The sequence below is a fragment of the Caloenas nicobarica genome, chromosome 1 (assembly GCF_036013445.1).
Source record: "Caloenas nicobarica isolate bCalNic1 chromosome 1, bCalNic1.hap1, whole genome shotgun sequence".
Taxonomy (NCBI): domain Eukaryota; kingdom Metazoa; phylum Chordata; class Aves; order Columbiformes; family Columbidae; genus Caloenas; species Caloenas nicobarica.
In genome coordinates, this window is record NC_088245.1 from 193746318 (window position 1) to 193761284 (window position 14967).

At 37.6% G+C, this 14967-nt stretch overlaps 1 protein-coding gene across 3 annotated transcripts in view; it reads right to left on the bottom strand.

Annotated features, from left to right (window-relative positions):
* Positions 1-576: 576 nt before the first annotated feature.
* WASF3 (WASP family member 3) overlaps positions 577-14967 on the bottom strand; it is a 67016-nt gene continuing 52625 nt past the window's right edge. For 2 of the 3 annotated variants that reach the window (XM_065637161.1, XM_065637150.1), the window contains 4 exons: positions 7291-7457; positions 6169-6432; positions 4198-4565; positions 577-3106 (listed from right to left, as the gene is read on the bottom strand). In XM_065637161.1, the coding sequence (XP_065493233.1) occupies positions 2949-3106; positions 4198-4565; positions 6169-6432; positions 7291-7457 (957 nt within the window). In that variant the 3' untranslated portion in view covers positions 577-2948. Of the gene's footprint in view, positions 3107-4197; positions 4566-6168; positions 6433-7290; positions 7458-9303; positions 9480-14967 lie in introns of all 3 variants that reach the window. The other variant, XM_065637172.1, reaches the window with a different exon arrangement.

The following is a 14967-nucleotide window of genomic DNA, read 5'->3' on the forward strand; positions in this document are numbered from 1 at the left end:
TAAACAAGTCTGTTTATTTATCATGTCATACTAGGAAGAACCACATAAACCAATTGTGTAATATAGTAGTAAATTAAACAGATCTGTTTGCATTAGGCAGACACGGGTTTGCATTTTACAACATAGTGCTTGGTGTCATTAACCTACAAAGAGTCTTTTGTATTAAAAAAGTGGGAGAGGGGGCTTGCTAATAAACTCACACGTTCTGCACTGTTCTTTCTGGGAGCAAAGCTGTTAATGCATTTTGCTGAGAAGAACATTAAAGCTACCTGTAGGGAAATTAACGTCTATTTACACCAGCCAAGAACTTCAATGTGGAGCTTGAATCAAGGTGCAAAAGAACAAATAAGTATGTAGGTCAGGAGAAGCAAACCTTAGAGGGGTTTGGTTTTGTGGAGCTCAGTCTCCATCCCAGTAAAACCATTGCTCCTGGGATCACAGCCAGCATTTGGAAGACTTACATTTTCACTTCCATTATTCACTGGTAAGGGATAAAGATTAACAGCAAAATCTCACTAATCTCAGGAAAGACAGACAGGCTCAAAAGTGAGATTTTATTCATATTTGTTACTTATTCACAACCCAAAGTATGATAAAACTGATAAAGACATCCTGGAATTATGTTAGTTTACATCACTAAATTCAACTCACATTTTATTAATAAAATACTGAAAGGAAAATGACAACATTGCAGGTTCAGAAAAACAGGTTGGCTACTATGACTGAAAAATCTACACTATCTTAATTGGTCACAACTGCTTGTTTAACGTTTATTATTTAAAATTAACATAAATTACAAAATTTCAGACACACCCAACTTCTGTGCTCACAAAATATATCTTCTCTCATATGAAATTTCAGTAGATTGGAAAGAATTGTCTGCTGAGATATTTCACGTCAGCACGCATTAAAAGAACACCACCAGCACCCTCCCCAGCGATGCGGGGATGTAACGCTGCCGTCCCGCTTGCGCTTTTAGCCTCCCCACCCAAAGAATCATTTTGCAAGCGCACCGTGATGATCTGAACAAACCGTCTCTCACAGATGGATGAAAACCACAATCGGGCCGTGGGCTAAGCGCTGTTCTCTGCGGTGGACATGCAGACCTCGGACTGCAGGACACCAAACAAAGCAGCCTCCAGCTCTGTATTTTAAGGCAAAGACAAAACCAGCTCCGGCTGAAAGGGAGGGGAACACCTTCCGCTGCCACCAACTAACGGGAGCTGTAGCTGTTCACTATTAACGCAGAGATCGGTCTTACTTTACGTGGTAAATTTTAACACCAACATTGAGGCAGCACATTACCAGCCTACCAAAGACACCCGCCACGGATTGGAAAAATCATACGCAGATCAAACAGCAGTGAAGTAGCCAATAGTCTGCATGCAAACATCATGTTAGACTGTTACATTCCCAAGACTAAAACTGTTAATTGTGTAAACACAAGTTAGATAATCGTCTTCCATTTCTCTTTTTATTTTACACGCTATTTTTTTTAAGAACAGACAGGGCCTCACAGAACAAAGGAGCTTTACCCAGTGTTACACCTGGAATTACAGAGACTTCAATTACAAAGATTAAAACTTTAATCTGGTAAGGAAAGAACTCTTCCCCCACTATGAGTATACTTTTTTAAAACCTCATTAGGCAAAGCAGCAGCCTGACTCTTAGTCCAGAAGAAAGAAGGAAAAAAAATAAACCAAACTCAAACATTTTAATACCGTACTGTGAAAAGAAAACGGAGAGCATGGCAGAAACTGTTCCTAGGGAAGGAGAAAACAAATGTATATATATGGCATAGTACCTAAACAGCCATTAAAACTGTTTTAACTGCCCATGTTTTATCAACAGATGGACTGGATAAGAAATACATTCGAAGTAATAGTAGTTTCGAGTAAACGTGCTACAGGGAACAGAAAATCTGTCATGACTATAGGTATACAAATCAACAACAACAAAACTTATTTACAAACCTACAGGCATAAAGACCAAGTTTAATACTTGTGAAATGTATCCGATTGCTACATCTGGACTGATAAAAGTTCCAATCTTCAGTAATAACAGAGGAACACTTCCACACTGCAATAACCATACGGCTTCTATCAGGTCTACCCTGAAGTCTTTGCATCTCATTGATCTGCATCATAAAACTAAAAAGCTCTAGAGGTATTTTAACTTTCATTTGTAACATGGACACGTGTCCACTACCCACCAGAGACCCCCAGCACGCTACCCAACAAGCAGCCAGCAACCTACTGCTGGACTCTTACAAACTTATCAGGTCTGCTCAAAAAATGGTCATTTTGGATCATGTGGATTCATGCTTCAAAGCATACATTTCATCATCTGCTACATCGTCAAGATAAAAAGAATTATTATATAAAATCAATTCTGTATGCAAAAAACCCTAAGCCCAGGAGTGATGAAAAATAGACTACAGTGGGCATAATTAGTAACTAAAAAAAAAGGCTAAAAGTCTTATTTATGGAATTCAACTCTTTACTCGGTCACATAGTTAAACTGCCCTCAAAGACTAACAACCAGACCAATTCACAAGTATCTAAGTTGCTTACATAATTAAAAGATGTAGAGTCAAAAAAATATATTTTATCCCTTCAAGATCAGGAAAGTAAAATAAAATGCTGGTTCTGTAACAGTGCAACAACTGCAGCATATTTTGCACGCAGCACATGATTTGCTACATTTAGTGGCACTTAAGTATTATGCTGTAAATACTGAAAGTAAGACAAGTTTCTGATCTGCATAAGCATAATCACATCATTATTACCAGAGTTGCTAAGCTACAGCATTCTGAATTAATACCAATTCAATTTCAGCACTTCGATTGCTAGCCTTAACACGTGTTAATGCCCTGCTTTAAGTCTCGCTACGAAAGCAATCACTGAAGCCAAGTATTTCATTAACTTGCTACTGGGCTTGGACCAGGTTCAATCTGACCAATCGTTCTCATCAAACTCTGAATCATCATCAGAATCACTGTATTCCACGGCAATGCGTCTTGAAAGGATGGTTGCCACATCATTTCCAACAGGCTCTCGCTTTGCTTCTTGCTCACGCTGCTCCTGAACCTTTTTCAGCTGAATTCCTGTGGAGACAATTACTCTCAGACAAAGTTTTCTGCACAAGAGATTTTAAATTTCATATTGTTATTGGCAAGTTTTTTGTATTCTAACAATATATCCAGGAAACAGAAAGCAGAAAAAAAAAAAAAAAGAAACCATTGTGTTAGAGAGCCTCCCTCAGTAAGGGAGAAAGACAAAAAAGGCAGATTGGAATCCACTGCCAGAGATGAAATACTTCTACAACTGCCAACAGTATGGCAAAACTAAACGTTCATGACCGTAGAGGTCCTTTTGATCTGAAGATGAAAGTTTTCGTAAGTGTATTTGGAAACACTATTAGACCTACAGCTCCATATTGTAAGCGAAGCCAGGAACAGCCATTAGTCACTGGTTAAAACCCAGTGGGCTGAAGCCTGGTGTTGGATATCTCAGTTCTGAATAGAAGCAAAAATCCATGTACATCTACTGGCTATTTTACATGATAACACACAAGTACTGTTTTTTCATTTGATTATGTCCAATCAAACACTAAAACACATTAGACAAAGCTGTACATATCTAGGCACTAGAAAAAAAAAAAAAATCCAAAGTCAGGGTTGACGAATGTTAGAATGGCACCTGTGGTTAACTAGGCTCTGAATGACATTCTGCCCAGCTGGGAACAGAAGCCATGGACTTGGATCACTTGGAAACACAGAGCTTTCATTTTAAAAAAAAAAAAAAAAAACCAACCAACCACAAATAAATGAATGAAACTAAGACTCAGCCTCACAGAATCACAGAATGTTAGGGATTGGAAGGGACCTCAAAAGATCATCTAGTCCAATCCCCCCGCCAGAGCAGGAACACCTAGGTGAGGTTACACAGGAAGGCGTCCAGGTGGGTTCTGAATGTCTCCAGAGAAAGAGATTCCACAACCTCCCTGGGCAGCCTGTTCCGGTGTTCCGTCACCCTCACTGAGAAGAAGTTTCTTCTCAAATTTAAGTGGAACCTCTTGTGTTCCAGCTTGAACCCATTACCCCTTGTCTTACTGTTGGTTGTCACCGAGAAGAGCCTGGCTCCATCCTCGTGACACCCACCCTTTATATATTAATATTTATATTTATCATCTTACCCATCCGAATGGCAGCAAGCAGGTCGCTCCGAGCATCGCTCACAGGCGGCTGCGCAGGCTCATGGCGCTTGGCCTCAGCTGGAGGAGCGTGCATTGGGGAGGGGGAGAGGGATGGACCCGCGGCTGGGGGGCCTGGCGGGGGAGGAGGGGGGCCAGGGGGAGGGGGAGCAGTGACAACAAGCCCACTAGAAGGAGGAGGATGAGCGGCAGCGTATGGAGAACCGGTCACCAGCCCAGAATGGGAAGGCGGCACAGGAAGCTGAAGGGGGCTGACAAAAGCAGTTTGTGCTGAAGGGATCATAGGGGGAGGAGGAGGAGGGGGAGGACCTGCAGGATTGTAATAATCCACCATCTGAGCCGGAAGCATCCTAAGTAAAAGAGAACAAAAGCGTTTAATGCAATGAAAGTTAGGACTTAAAGAATCATCACCCCTTAAACTGCTCTCATCCCAACCTCCGCTAAAACAAAAATCAAAGAGCATTTAAACTGATGAGTTAAATAGAGAAGTGATTATAAATATTAATCTTCAAATATTGATAATGCATTGAGATTTAAGGCAGATAATGAAGTTAAAGGCAGCGTTCTTCTCACCTCCACAAAGTGAGATTTTAGCTCAATACTCCTACTTAGTTAAATATAAAGCTGTATTTGTTACTAAACATCTGCTCTGTGAGAATACAAAGTACAATGCCTATGATGAAGAAGGGACCAAGAAAACTGTAGACCACACGTATCACTTCCAAAGAAGACCACGTGTTAGAACAAATACTAAGAGATAACAGGAGATGGGCATGGAGGACGATGGAAAGTACGAAGGGAAAGATTTACCCAAAGGTATATCATGCATCTCATGTGCTTCTTTAGTCAAGTTTATCAATTTAAACATTATTTAGTTAAATTGATACATTTGATACTTTAAAGGCAAGGAAGAGGGAAGAGCTAATTTCTTTGTTAAGATGTCCCAAAGAATTCTTAAGCAGAGAAAATGGGAATTAATAGAGGAGTTATGAAGTAGGTAAAGAACTAGATATAGGGGACCGGAGTTGAAGGAAAGGTACTGATGGCGTTCAGTGATACACAGTGTATGACAACTCTGATACACTGACACCCGTCATGCACTCGGGGACTAAGTGCAAGTATTTGTTATAAACTGGAAATAAGAGAGAAAATGTAGGTTGGAGCAGTCAATCATCACGTAACTGAGTCATCTACAGTGTGACACAGTCCTGAATCAGGCAAACGCCATCCCAGGGTGCAACAAGTGAGGCTGAAAAACCTTGGCTTGCTTCGTTTAAAACAACACAAGCAAGAATGATTACAACTTTCCTAGGGTTACAGCTTCAAAGTTTAAACTATTTAAAGTAAAGAACAAACAGGTACAGACTGGTTAGAAAACAGATGTTTTCTTGCTGTTGGAGAGCCAGTACCCTGGAGCAAGCTTGCCTTCAGAAGGCACTCAGGGGCCATATCTACACAGGAGTTTGATACGGTCATATACTGAATTATAGAGTTGTCTGTGGCAGCAGGGAACTTGATTCTGTGTCTGAGGAGATCCCTTCCAACGCTGTCCTTAGTTCCTTTAAAAATGTCATTTCAAGGCTGCAACGCAGCCCCATGTTAATCACATTCAGTGATACTTTTTCTGCACCTTTCCTCAAACTGTAACTATTTTCCACTTTAAAGGAAAATTATCTCCTTTTTAATATTAAATTAGGAACCTTTAATATTTTACAAGCATATTGATTGCACCACAGTCGATACACAGTTGATTATTTCCGCTTTCACCATTTCTTGACTTAAATTCAGTTCATACAGAGAAATTACACCATTTTTTTTCCTGTCTTTCCCAGGGAGATAAGTAATGTATTTGGGGTCTTTTTCTGTGTATACATTATGTGTTATGATGGTTATGGAAAACATGCATCCCTCTAGCGTTGTCAAGAATCCACGGGAATAAATGAGGAGTTTTACCCGTATTCTGCTGGTACCACAGGTACTGAGCTATGCTGGCTGTCTGAAGGCTGGGGTGGTGGTGGAGGTGGTTGCTGAGGCCTGTTTAAGGTAGCGTGACGTACAGTGGTGGAAGGTGGTCTGTATTCATGCTCATGGCTTTGGGATGCTGCCATGTACTGTGCACCATCTCCCGCTCCACAGGAAGGCATTGCTATCTGCTGGTGGAGGGAATGATTCGGAGTGGCAGGATAAGAATAATCTGTAACATCAGATGCATGGGACCTAAAATTAAAGTAAATGGATGCAGAAGAACAGATTATGTGAGTGTAACAGGGCATTATCTAAATAGCTCACAAGAAAAGCTAAAAAGAATGCAATCAGAATTATTTTTCTTACAACAGGACCCCCTGATTATCAAGGACTGTTCCCTTTTAAGTTCACAGAAAGCACAAGAACAAATGCAACACAAAATCATAGTTCAGCTTAACATGACTTGAAAATAAATTAGTCTGACAAGGCAGAATAAAAGGAGTGAAATTGAACGTTTTCAATATTTCAGCATACTCGCTGCATGCAGAATGTCCTCCTATAGGCAGATTTTTAAAAAGGCAAAAAAAAGAGCTTTCTCCAGGTTTTGCAGTTCTTTAGTAGCTGGAAGGAGGCATATTGTTTTCATCAATGTTTTTGACAGCCCATTGTTTGAAATGATAACACTTATCAGGTCTGCTTCAAGTTAACAACGGCAGCAGAAAAAGGAAAGCAATACTGCAAGCACTTACAATTATGCAGAAGAATATATTTTACCAAAGCAGAGAAAACCAATTAAAAAAGTTAGAAAACACTTTTGATTTTGTTTGCACAATTAATTTCGCTGGAAAGGCTTAGAGAAACTGGGAAATGCAAATATTAGTTGAGCAGAGAGTTCATAGAGATACAAAGTCTAGGATGCTCTGTCAAATAAGCCCAAGAGAGGGAGCAAAAGGATCTTCTCATCCCATTACCACAAGTAGTTGTTTTAGTAACGAACAATCGTGCAGCCTGGCTTTTAGTGAACACAGTAAACTGATGCACTTATCTGCAAGACGGGAAGCAAGGTAAGCAACAAAAAGCCAGGGCTTTGAGGAAAACAAAACGACAAACCCTTTGGGCATTTTGTCCTCTTTCATGCTTCCTGCCTGTTCCATTTTCTTTGCGTCACTCATGAACTCAATGCCCATTTTCCTTCTCTCCCACTCTTCTTTTCTTGTTCTTACTTTTCTCACATTAATTTGCTGGTTTCTGTTTGGATTCAGCTTGTGTTTCTCCCTCTAAAGTACAATAAGTATAACAAACACATTGTAAATCGCCACAGTCTGGACACTCGGATGTCAATGTTTAATGCATAAGACTTAAAATTGGCAAACAAGAAGAAACATGAGCTGTTTGGTTTGGTTTGGTTTTTCACTTTAGCATTAAAAAAGAATCACAATATAGCCAAATACACTGCTTTGGGACCTTACTGATAAAACCCTGCGTGTGGCTGTCAGCATAAAAATATCTCTGAAACCAGTACTTATTTCTGTATGTATGAGGTTTTTAATAGCTTAGTTCCTACAGCTGAGACTACCTCAAGATAAAAAACAGAAAACCTTTTCTCCACCTCACTACCACTCACCAAGTTAACACTTCATGCATGTAGAACACAGATTTGAGGATTCAATCACTGGTATTTGATTCGCTGAAATTTAAAGTTTGCCATACATTGTAAAATTTGAAAGGCTTACATAACTACAAGGCATCTGTCATACCACATCTATATCAACATAATGATGCATCCTACAATTTCTGCTTTAAAAAAATCCTACTAAATGCACATATTATGGATATCTGCAAACAGGCAAATACATGTTGACATTGTTGGGAGATAAAAAACAAACCACTCCAATATGACAATTTAAACTCAGGAATCCTGGAAGCAACATGTTCAGGCCAGAAAAAGACTCAAAATATGTGAAAGGCAGAACTCTTGTCTGAGATGATGAAAAAATCCACATCTTGCACTTGACAGCTCAACAACAATGTCATTTTACCAGATCAACCTATGGAAAAAGCACGGTCAAACAGTATAGACTGACAAACTGGAGACAAGGTTTTGCATTAGAAACTGTAAAAAAATGCTGGTGTTTAAAGGATTTTAGAGAGAAGGGGTCTGAATAAGTTACTGAAACAGCGGTAGCAATTTTCTTCAAATTTTTTGTTTCAATTGCAAGAAGATTACTGTTCACAAAGACCAAAATATTAGAAAGTTCTTAGTAGATGGGATTTTTTAAATTAATCTCCACTGGACAGTAGACTACAGGTGTCAGTCCACCCTTTTGCAGTGGTGGCTGCTTCCTCAACCTAGCCATTCAACAATTTAAACACTAAATTGTCGCACACTTTTTTCCAGTAGATTCTACTTATTCCTAACATTACTGCTAGCAATTAATCATGACAGACAAAATAAGAGGAAAAAACCCTCTGGTGAGACCAGCCTAGTGAACCAACTCAGACTTCCATGCATGCCAGAAGAAAGTAACTCCCACTGAGCTCAAAGGGAATCTCAGACAACAAAAGTTAATTCTGCTGCGTGACTCTAAGCAGAGATTTCTGCTATTTTAAGTAATAATGTTGCATCTGGTTTTGTAGCTTGCTTTTTAGACAAATGTAACATTAATAAAGCTGACCAGTTCCCCCATTAAAGCATTCTGTTAGAGGCAAAAGTATGCCTGAGCTGATCACAGAAAAATATTTATTAAGCTATCAGCACCATAATATACGAACTAGACACGAAGGAAGAAGTACTGACTTTATCTAGTGGAGACAGCTTTAAATGCTTTTGCAGCTACAACTACTCAAGATCAACCATAAAGTAGACAGCAAACACTTGTTTCACTACAGTGCATAACATTACGATGACAAAATGCTCATCTGAAGCTGAGGAAGAAAAAAAATCATTAGTTGCAGAATTTGTTATGTTATTTGTGCTTTAAAGTAATTTTGAGAAGAACTTGAAAACATGCATCATAGGTTTGGTCCATTCTAACTATTCCCAGCCTGTGAAAACACCTAATTCTACTCAGCATTTCTGAACATACAACTGTGGTATAACAAACAGCTTTGCTGTAAACAGACCTAGTATCTGGGGACAGTGATCCCTCGGAAGATGCTCCATGGTACACACTTTGAGACAACCTGTTGTCAGGTCTAAGCTCTTTGTCATATGCCATCATATTCCACTCCTGGCGTCTGTTCCTGGCTTTTCTAACCTTTTTCACCTCACGGGTGGTGCCATCTATACGCTTTTGCTCCTAATGTTCAAACAAAAGAAATAAAGCATGCAAAGAGAGAAAAAAAAGCAAAGGAAAAAAGCCGGTTAAAATGCAGTTAGAGCGCATGAAAATAAGACCAGATTTACAGATGAAGCCAAGTCTTCATAAAATTTCTCTGCACTGAAAATGAGAATATTTCCTTAAGCTACAAACCTCATTAGGAGTAAGACTCTGCTTTGCCCTTCTGCAGGACGCACAGGCCAGTGTGATACCGCCCTACTGGCCTTCCCGATACAGACAGAAATGTGGCTGATTTTAAAAGCCAGAAAGTTTAACTTTTTCTGACATCATTTGTCACATATTTAGACCACCTTGAAGAACTTGTCATTTCCTCCTCCCATAAATCAATCTTATGAGAATGTGTTAAAAATGCTCAGGGTTATTTTGGCTATTTGTTAGGGTCAAAATTGCCTGAGGCCGTAGGGAAGTATGAAAAATTAGAAGAAACACTTTGCCATTTCACAGTCTATGTAAAATGATTTTTTGTTTTAACTTCCTCTCCCTTCTTAGATCTGATTAATTACTGAACTTCCTCCTAGTTTTTCCTCATAATTGTTTCCCATTATCTCATATAAAAATGAATGACAATGATTCTCTCTGCAATGCGTCAGTAATATTCAGGCCAGTACTGTATTACAGCTTGGTAGCTTCATGACAAATCAGTCTGTTTAATTTGTTTAAAAAATCTTTCTATACAATTTCAGGCCAAATCAATGTCAGTGTTGATCTATCAGTAAGATCTCCTAACAGAGACCCCACATCTTACGTTACTAATTCATACACAGGTTAAACATGTTGGTATTAGGCTTTTGGCTGCAAGAAAAAGTTTCTCAGAAAAAAATTCTATTGATATTTTGCAAATGGAGCCAGATTCAACTGTATTTAGAGAAGAGTTTGGTAAAATGCTGATACGCAAGCATTTTATTGTGCAATCTCTACCTTCAAAGTAAGGGATAATAGCTGGAAAGCCAGTCTCACCAAAAAGAAAAAAGGTACATCACAGAGGAACACAGGTATTTTACTCCAACTGTCAAACAGCACCAAGTAAATAATTCTGAAATAATGTATTTGGCAGCATACAACTAAAAAAAAATCTATCAAATGCCTTGCTTGTCCTTGTTTTGGATCACTTGCTTGTTCATGCTTGTTGATATGAGCAACCTGATGATCCACATCTGCTAACACTGAGAATGACAAAGAAGTCTTTTTGAAGTTCAACATCCAAATGTTCTGACAACATTCACGCAATCCTGGCCCCTGTAGTGAGTACATTTTTTATCTGACTCATGTTAGGCAAAGATTATCACCTTGGTTCTTAATTACTTCCTATGAAAATCTTTTTCCTCCCAGAACTTTTTAGAATCACATCCTTTTTTATCCAGGTATGCAAGGCTTTGCTTTCTCCTTCACATCAAAATTACCCAATACAGGAATTGGAGCAGAATCAGGCTAGATTTGAGAGGAAAGTACAAGTTAGCCTTTTGGTTAACTGAAAATACACTTTATTTTCTCTTCTCACAGAATAGTAACTCCATCCTCTATAGGTCACAACTACATGTTTCTTGCAAGTTTCTAGACAAGGTAAATATCCAACTTTTTACCAATGTATGATGCTGCTCAGAAGACAATAATTTCGGTACAAATCTTGTACAATCAGGAGTGCTTACGTAACTGCTTATACATAATCACCTATTTAAAAATTTGGTTTTAAAGAGATCACCATGTTTTTTCTGAAAAGGTAAATACATAGGCACGTATAAATAAACAACATAAAATAAACACTAAATTAGTTTGGTTCTGTTGGATCAGATTTCAGTTGGATAGGTTGTTCCAGACCAGCATCTGTAAGTGTCCTAATGAATAAAGATGCTGGAACCCTTTTTTACTCAAACAGTAGTAAGCCCTACTGGTATTGATTTTTGCATTAAATATTATATCAATACATCCATTTCTTCCAAAATGGTGGGGCAGGCCAGTTACTAGTGGCTGCCAAAACTACATAGACCTCTAACAGAGTGGATTTAAGTTGTTCCAGTAATGCTTTCACTACTTCAACAAACAGCGGAGACAGCTCTAGTTTCAGTACCCAGAGCAATGACAGAGTTCTAGGGGAGCTGAAGCCTTTCGAAGTAACTACAGTTAGAAATATTCCTTCGGAAAGTTAAGCACCATTAAGAAGAGTCACCTCCTTTAACAGAAGCTGTGGCAGAGAAGTGGGTGCTGCAGGTTAAGCCAGGAAACAGGTTATTATATACATTATTATACATCGGACAGCTGCAGGCAGAAAGGGACTTCAGCAAACACAAACATATTACAGCCCTCAAACAGGGTTAAGTTAATTTTAAGTTGGATATTTGCATCAAGAGTTAGTGGATGATATTTCATGTGTCTTAATGAAGAATTAGAGCTAGTAACAGAAAGTAGCTACAGCAAGTATTTGCAATAGTTTCAAAAAACTGGAAGTATGAGCATAAAGTATTTTCCTGACTTCACGAATTTACAAGATCCTATCAATCACAAGTCACCAAGAATGATTTTTGAAAATACAAGCCCTCCAAATGCAAAGATTTCTACTTATTTAAATAACTAATCATTGCTCAGAAGAAATGGGGAGCAATAAAAATCAAAGCAGAACAACTTTCCTTTGGTTAACCAATGGTTAACAACTGGCTTACTATGGTCGTTCAATTGAGAAAATTACTGATATATGCAAAAGTCAAAACTAACATCATTGAACTCCTAGGCAACAATCTACTGAAAGCCTGACAGTAAAAAAAAAAAAAAAAATTAAGAAAACCCTAGAAAACACCAGAGACTAAACCACAGATTTTAAAATTAAATAATTAAAATTACAGTTTTCTTCAGAGAAAAAGTTCACCTGTAAGAGTCAAATCAGAGAAAGCCTGCATTAGATTTCTTCAGTTAAACTGAATACAGAAACAATAAGTATGATATCCGAAGGAAGGAAAATGAAACGCCTCACAAGCCTTCTGCTGGAATAGCTCAAGCATTTAAGGGAAATTATCAAAATAACACCGGAAAAAAACCATTCTCTGGTGCAAGGAGTACCCTCAGGCTTCACTGACCACTTGAAAAATTGAGGTTAAAAACCAGCTGTATTTGATCAGCTGAGTAGGGCTGCATTTGGATGCCTAGTTTATAATTTGCTGAACAAATACACATTTATTTCACCTGCACAGTTTCTCAATTTTGTGCTTCTGTAGAGTACAAACTGCTTAAGGGATTCTCACTTAGTAAATTCAAAATACAACTTCGCCGTGAAATTGTTAATAGATGTTCTGGATTCATTCCTGGTCACTGCTAACTTAAGGACAAGAATAAAAGAAAACAACAGTGTGTTAAGCACCTTGTGGAACAAATGGTGCCTGTGAGTCATCCCACCCAAACCCTCCAGCTCTCTAAAGGTTCCAGATGATAGAAAACTCATTTGCACACCAGCTTCTGGAAAGCTAAAAGCCAGATTTCTTCTGGTCACCAAATGACACCTATCCATGCAAACTCAAATCTATGTTGCTTTCTTCTCAGTTGGTCTTGTAATGTAATGTCAAATCAAATAGCACTTCAGGTACAATTTATTAAGATGTATTACTGTGATGTATGACTATTATCCTACACGATTGGAATTGAGCATATTTTACATCTGCTTTGTAGACTGTAGTAAGAAAATTAAAATCTACAAAAAATATGCTGTGGATGTAAATGAGAGGTGATGCCTAAAATATAGTCTAAAAGCAAGTTTATATGTAAAGTGGTTTTGTAAAAATCTCAAAGCTATCAAAGATTTTTCAAGCAATATTCTGTTATAATGTTTTTAAAAAGCTTTTGTATTTTTTTCCTTTTTTTGTTTTTAATATTAAATCAGAAAGAAAAACTTAACAGTTGATAGTTTCTTTTTATCCTTCTCTCTAGTGAAAAGATCTAAATTTGAATAAAAAAAGGTGGGAGGAAAAAAACTCAAAGGGTGTAACTAACCCTAATATTTTTTCATAAAGAAATATTGAATGAATTTTTTTTTAAATAGAGAATGAAAGCTGCTTTCATTATTTCCAGTCTTTTAACCAGCTCTGTGACTTACCATACTGAGAATATAGTGAGATTAATAGCCTTGCATATCCATCTGTATACAACTATACAAATAACCAAGTGAATCTTTTTCAATACTTTGCTTCAGACTGTAACTTCTACCGGAATTATTTACTCAGCTTCTTTTACTCTATTTAATATTTCAATACTGAGATACCTGTCAAAACAGAAAACATTGACTCCTACTCCTAACAGAAGATCTGATTTGCTTCTTCCAAAACTTTAAAAACCATGAACTCACGAACATTTTAGTTAAACCAAGTCTTCATGTTTTGTTTAAAAATGCTGTACTCAAAGTTTTGTCTAGCAACAGGAGCAAAGAATCAACAGAATTTTATAAAAACAGAGTAGTAAAGCATCCCAGTCATGCCCTACAATTTGATTTCTAAGCGGGTATCATATATATTAGCATATATATACACATGTATTATACACATGATGTATATACACAAATATACATTAGCATGTATATTCACTTATTAGACATTACATATATACACGTATAATACACGTAAACAGATGCTGATGAGACATGCTTATATTACACATGTATAGGTATGCTAACACGTGTAGGTGTACAAACACATGTATGTGTATATATCTGTGTATGTGTACTGAAAACTAAGCAGTTTCCTTCTATTTCCTCTGAGCAGTCTGTGCATCTTGTTTGGATTCCTTTTATTTTAAATCCCTTATCTCTCATTGATCCTATCAAAAAGGGCACCTTCTGTTAGACAAGACAGGCGGTCATTGCTTCAATGCTTTGGGTTTTTTTCAGAATTATCTTCACAAATCTGAAAGCCCTCAGATTTGATGAAAAAATTGACAACAAAAAAGCTGCAGAAGCAGCAACTAATTTCTTCATTCAAAACTAAAGTCCATTAAAAAAAAATCTTGATTGCATCAGAATACACATCTTGGATCAAACTGCTGAGGATATTCCAGAGTGAATTTCTATGAAAAAGCCTTCTTTTGTTTGTTTTAAACGTAAATGAAACAAAGAATATTACTCCTACAATTAATCTTCTCCTGTTACCAAACCACAGAACAACTTTTCTGTGTATTATCATCTTACTAACTTGCAACAGGTGTAGAAAAGTGAAGACTTACTATCAAGGAACTAGAAAACCCAACAAAATATTTTTTTCTGGATAAGCTCATGTTTTGCTACAGGAGTTGATGTTGCTGTATTAAAAAAAACACAAAAACAAAAAAAAACCCACAACATTGTGAAAATAAGGAAAACATAATTTGAACTCCTTTTTTGTCTACTAAATCAGTGTGTTTTTCTGAAGCACAACAGGGCCAGTTTGCTGTGTACTAATAAGCAGATACTGGCAAAGGATTAAAGCAAGAATCTTGG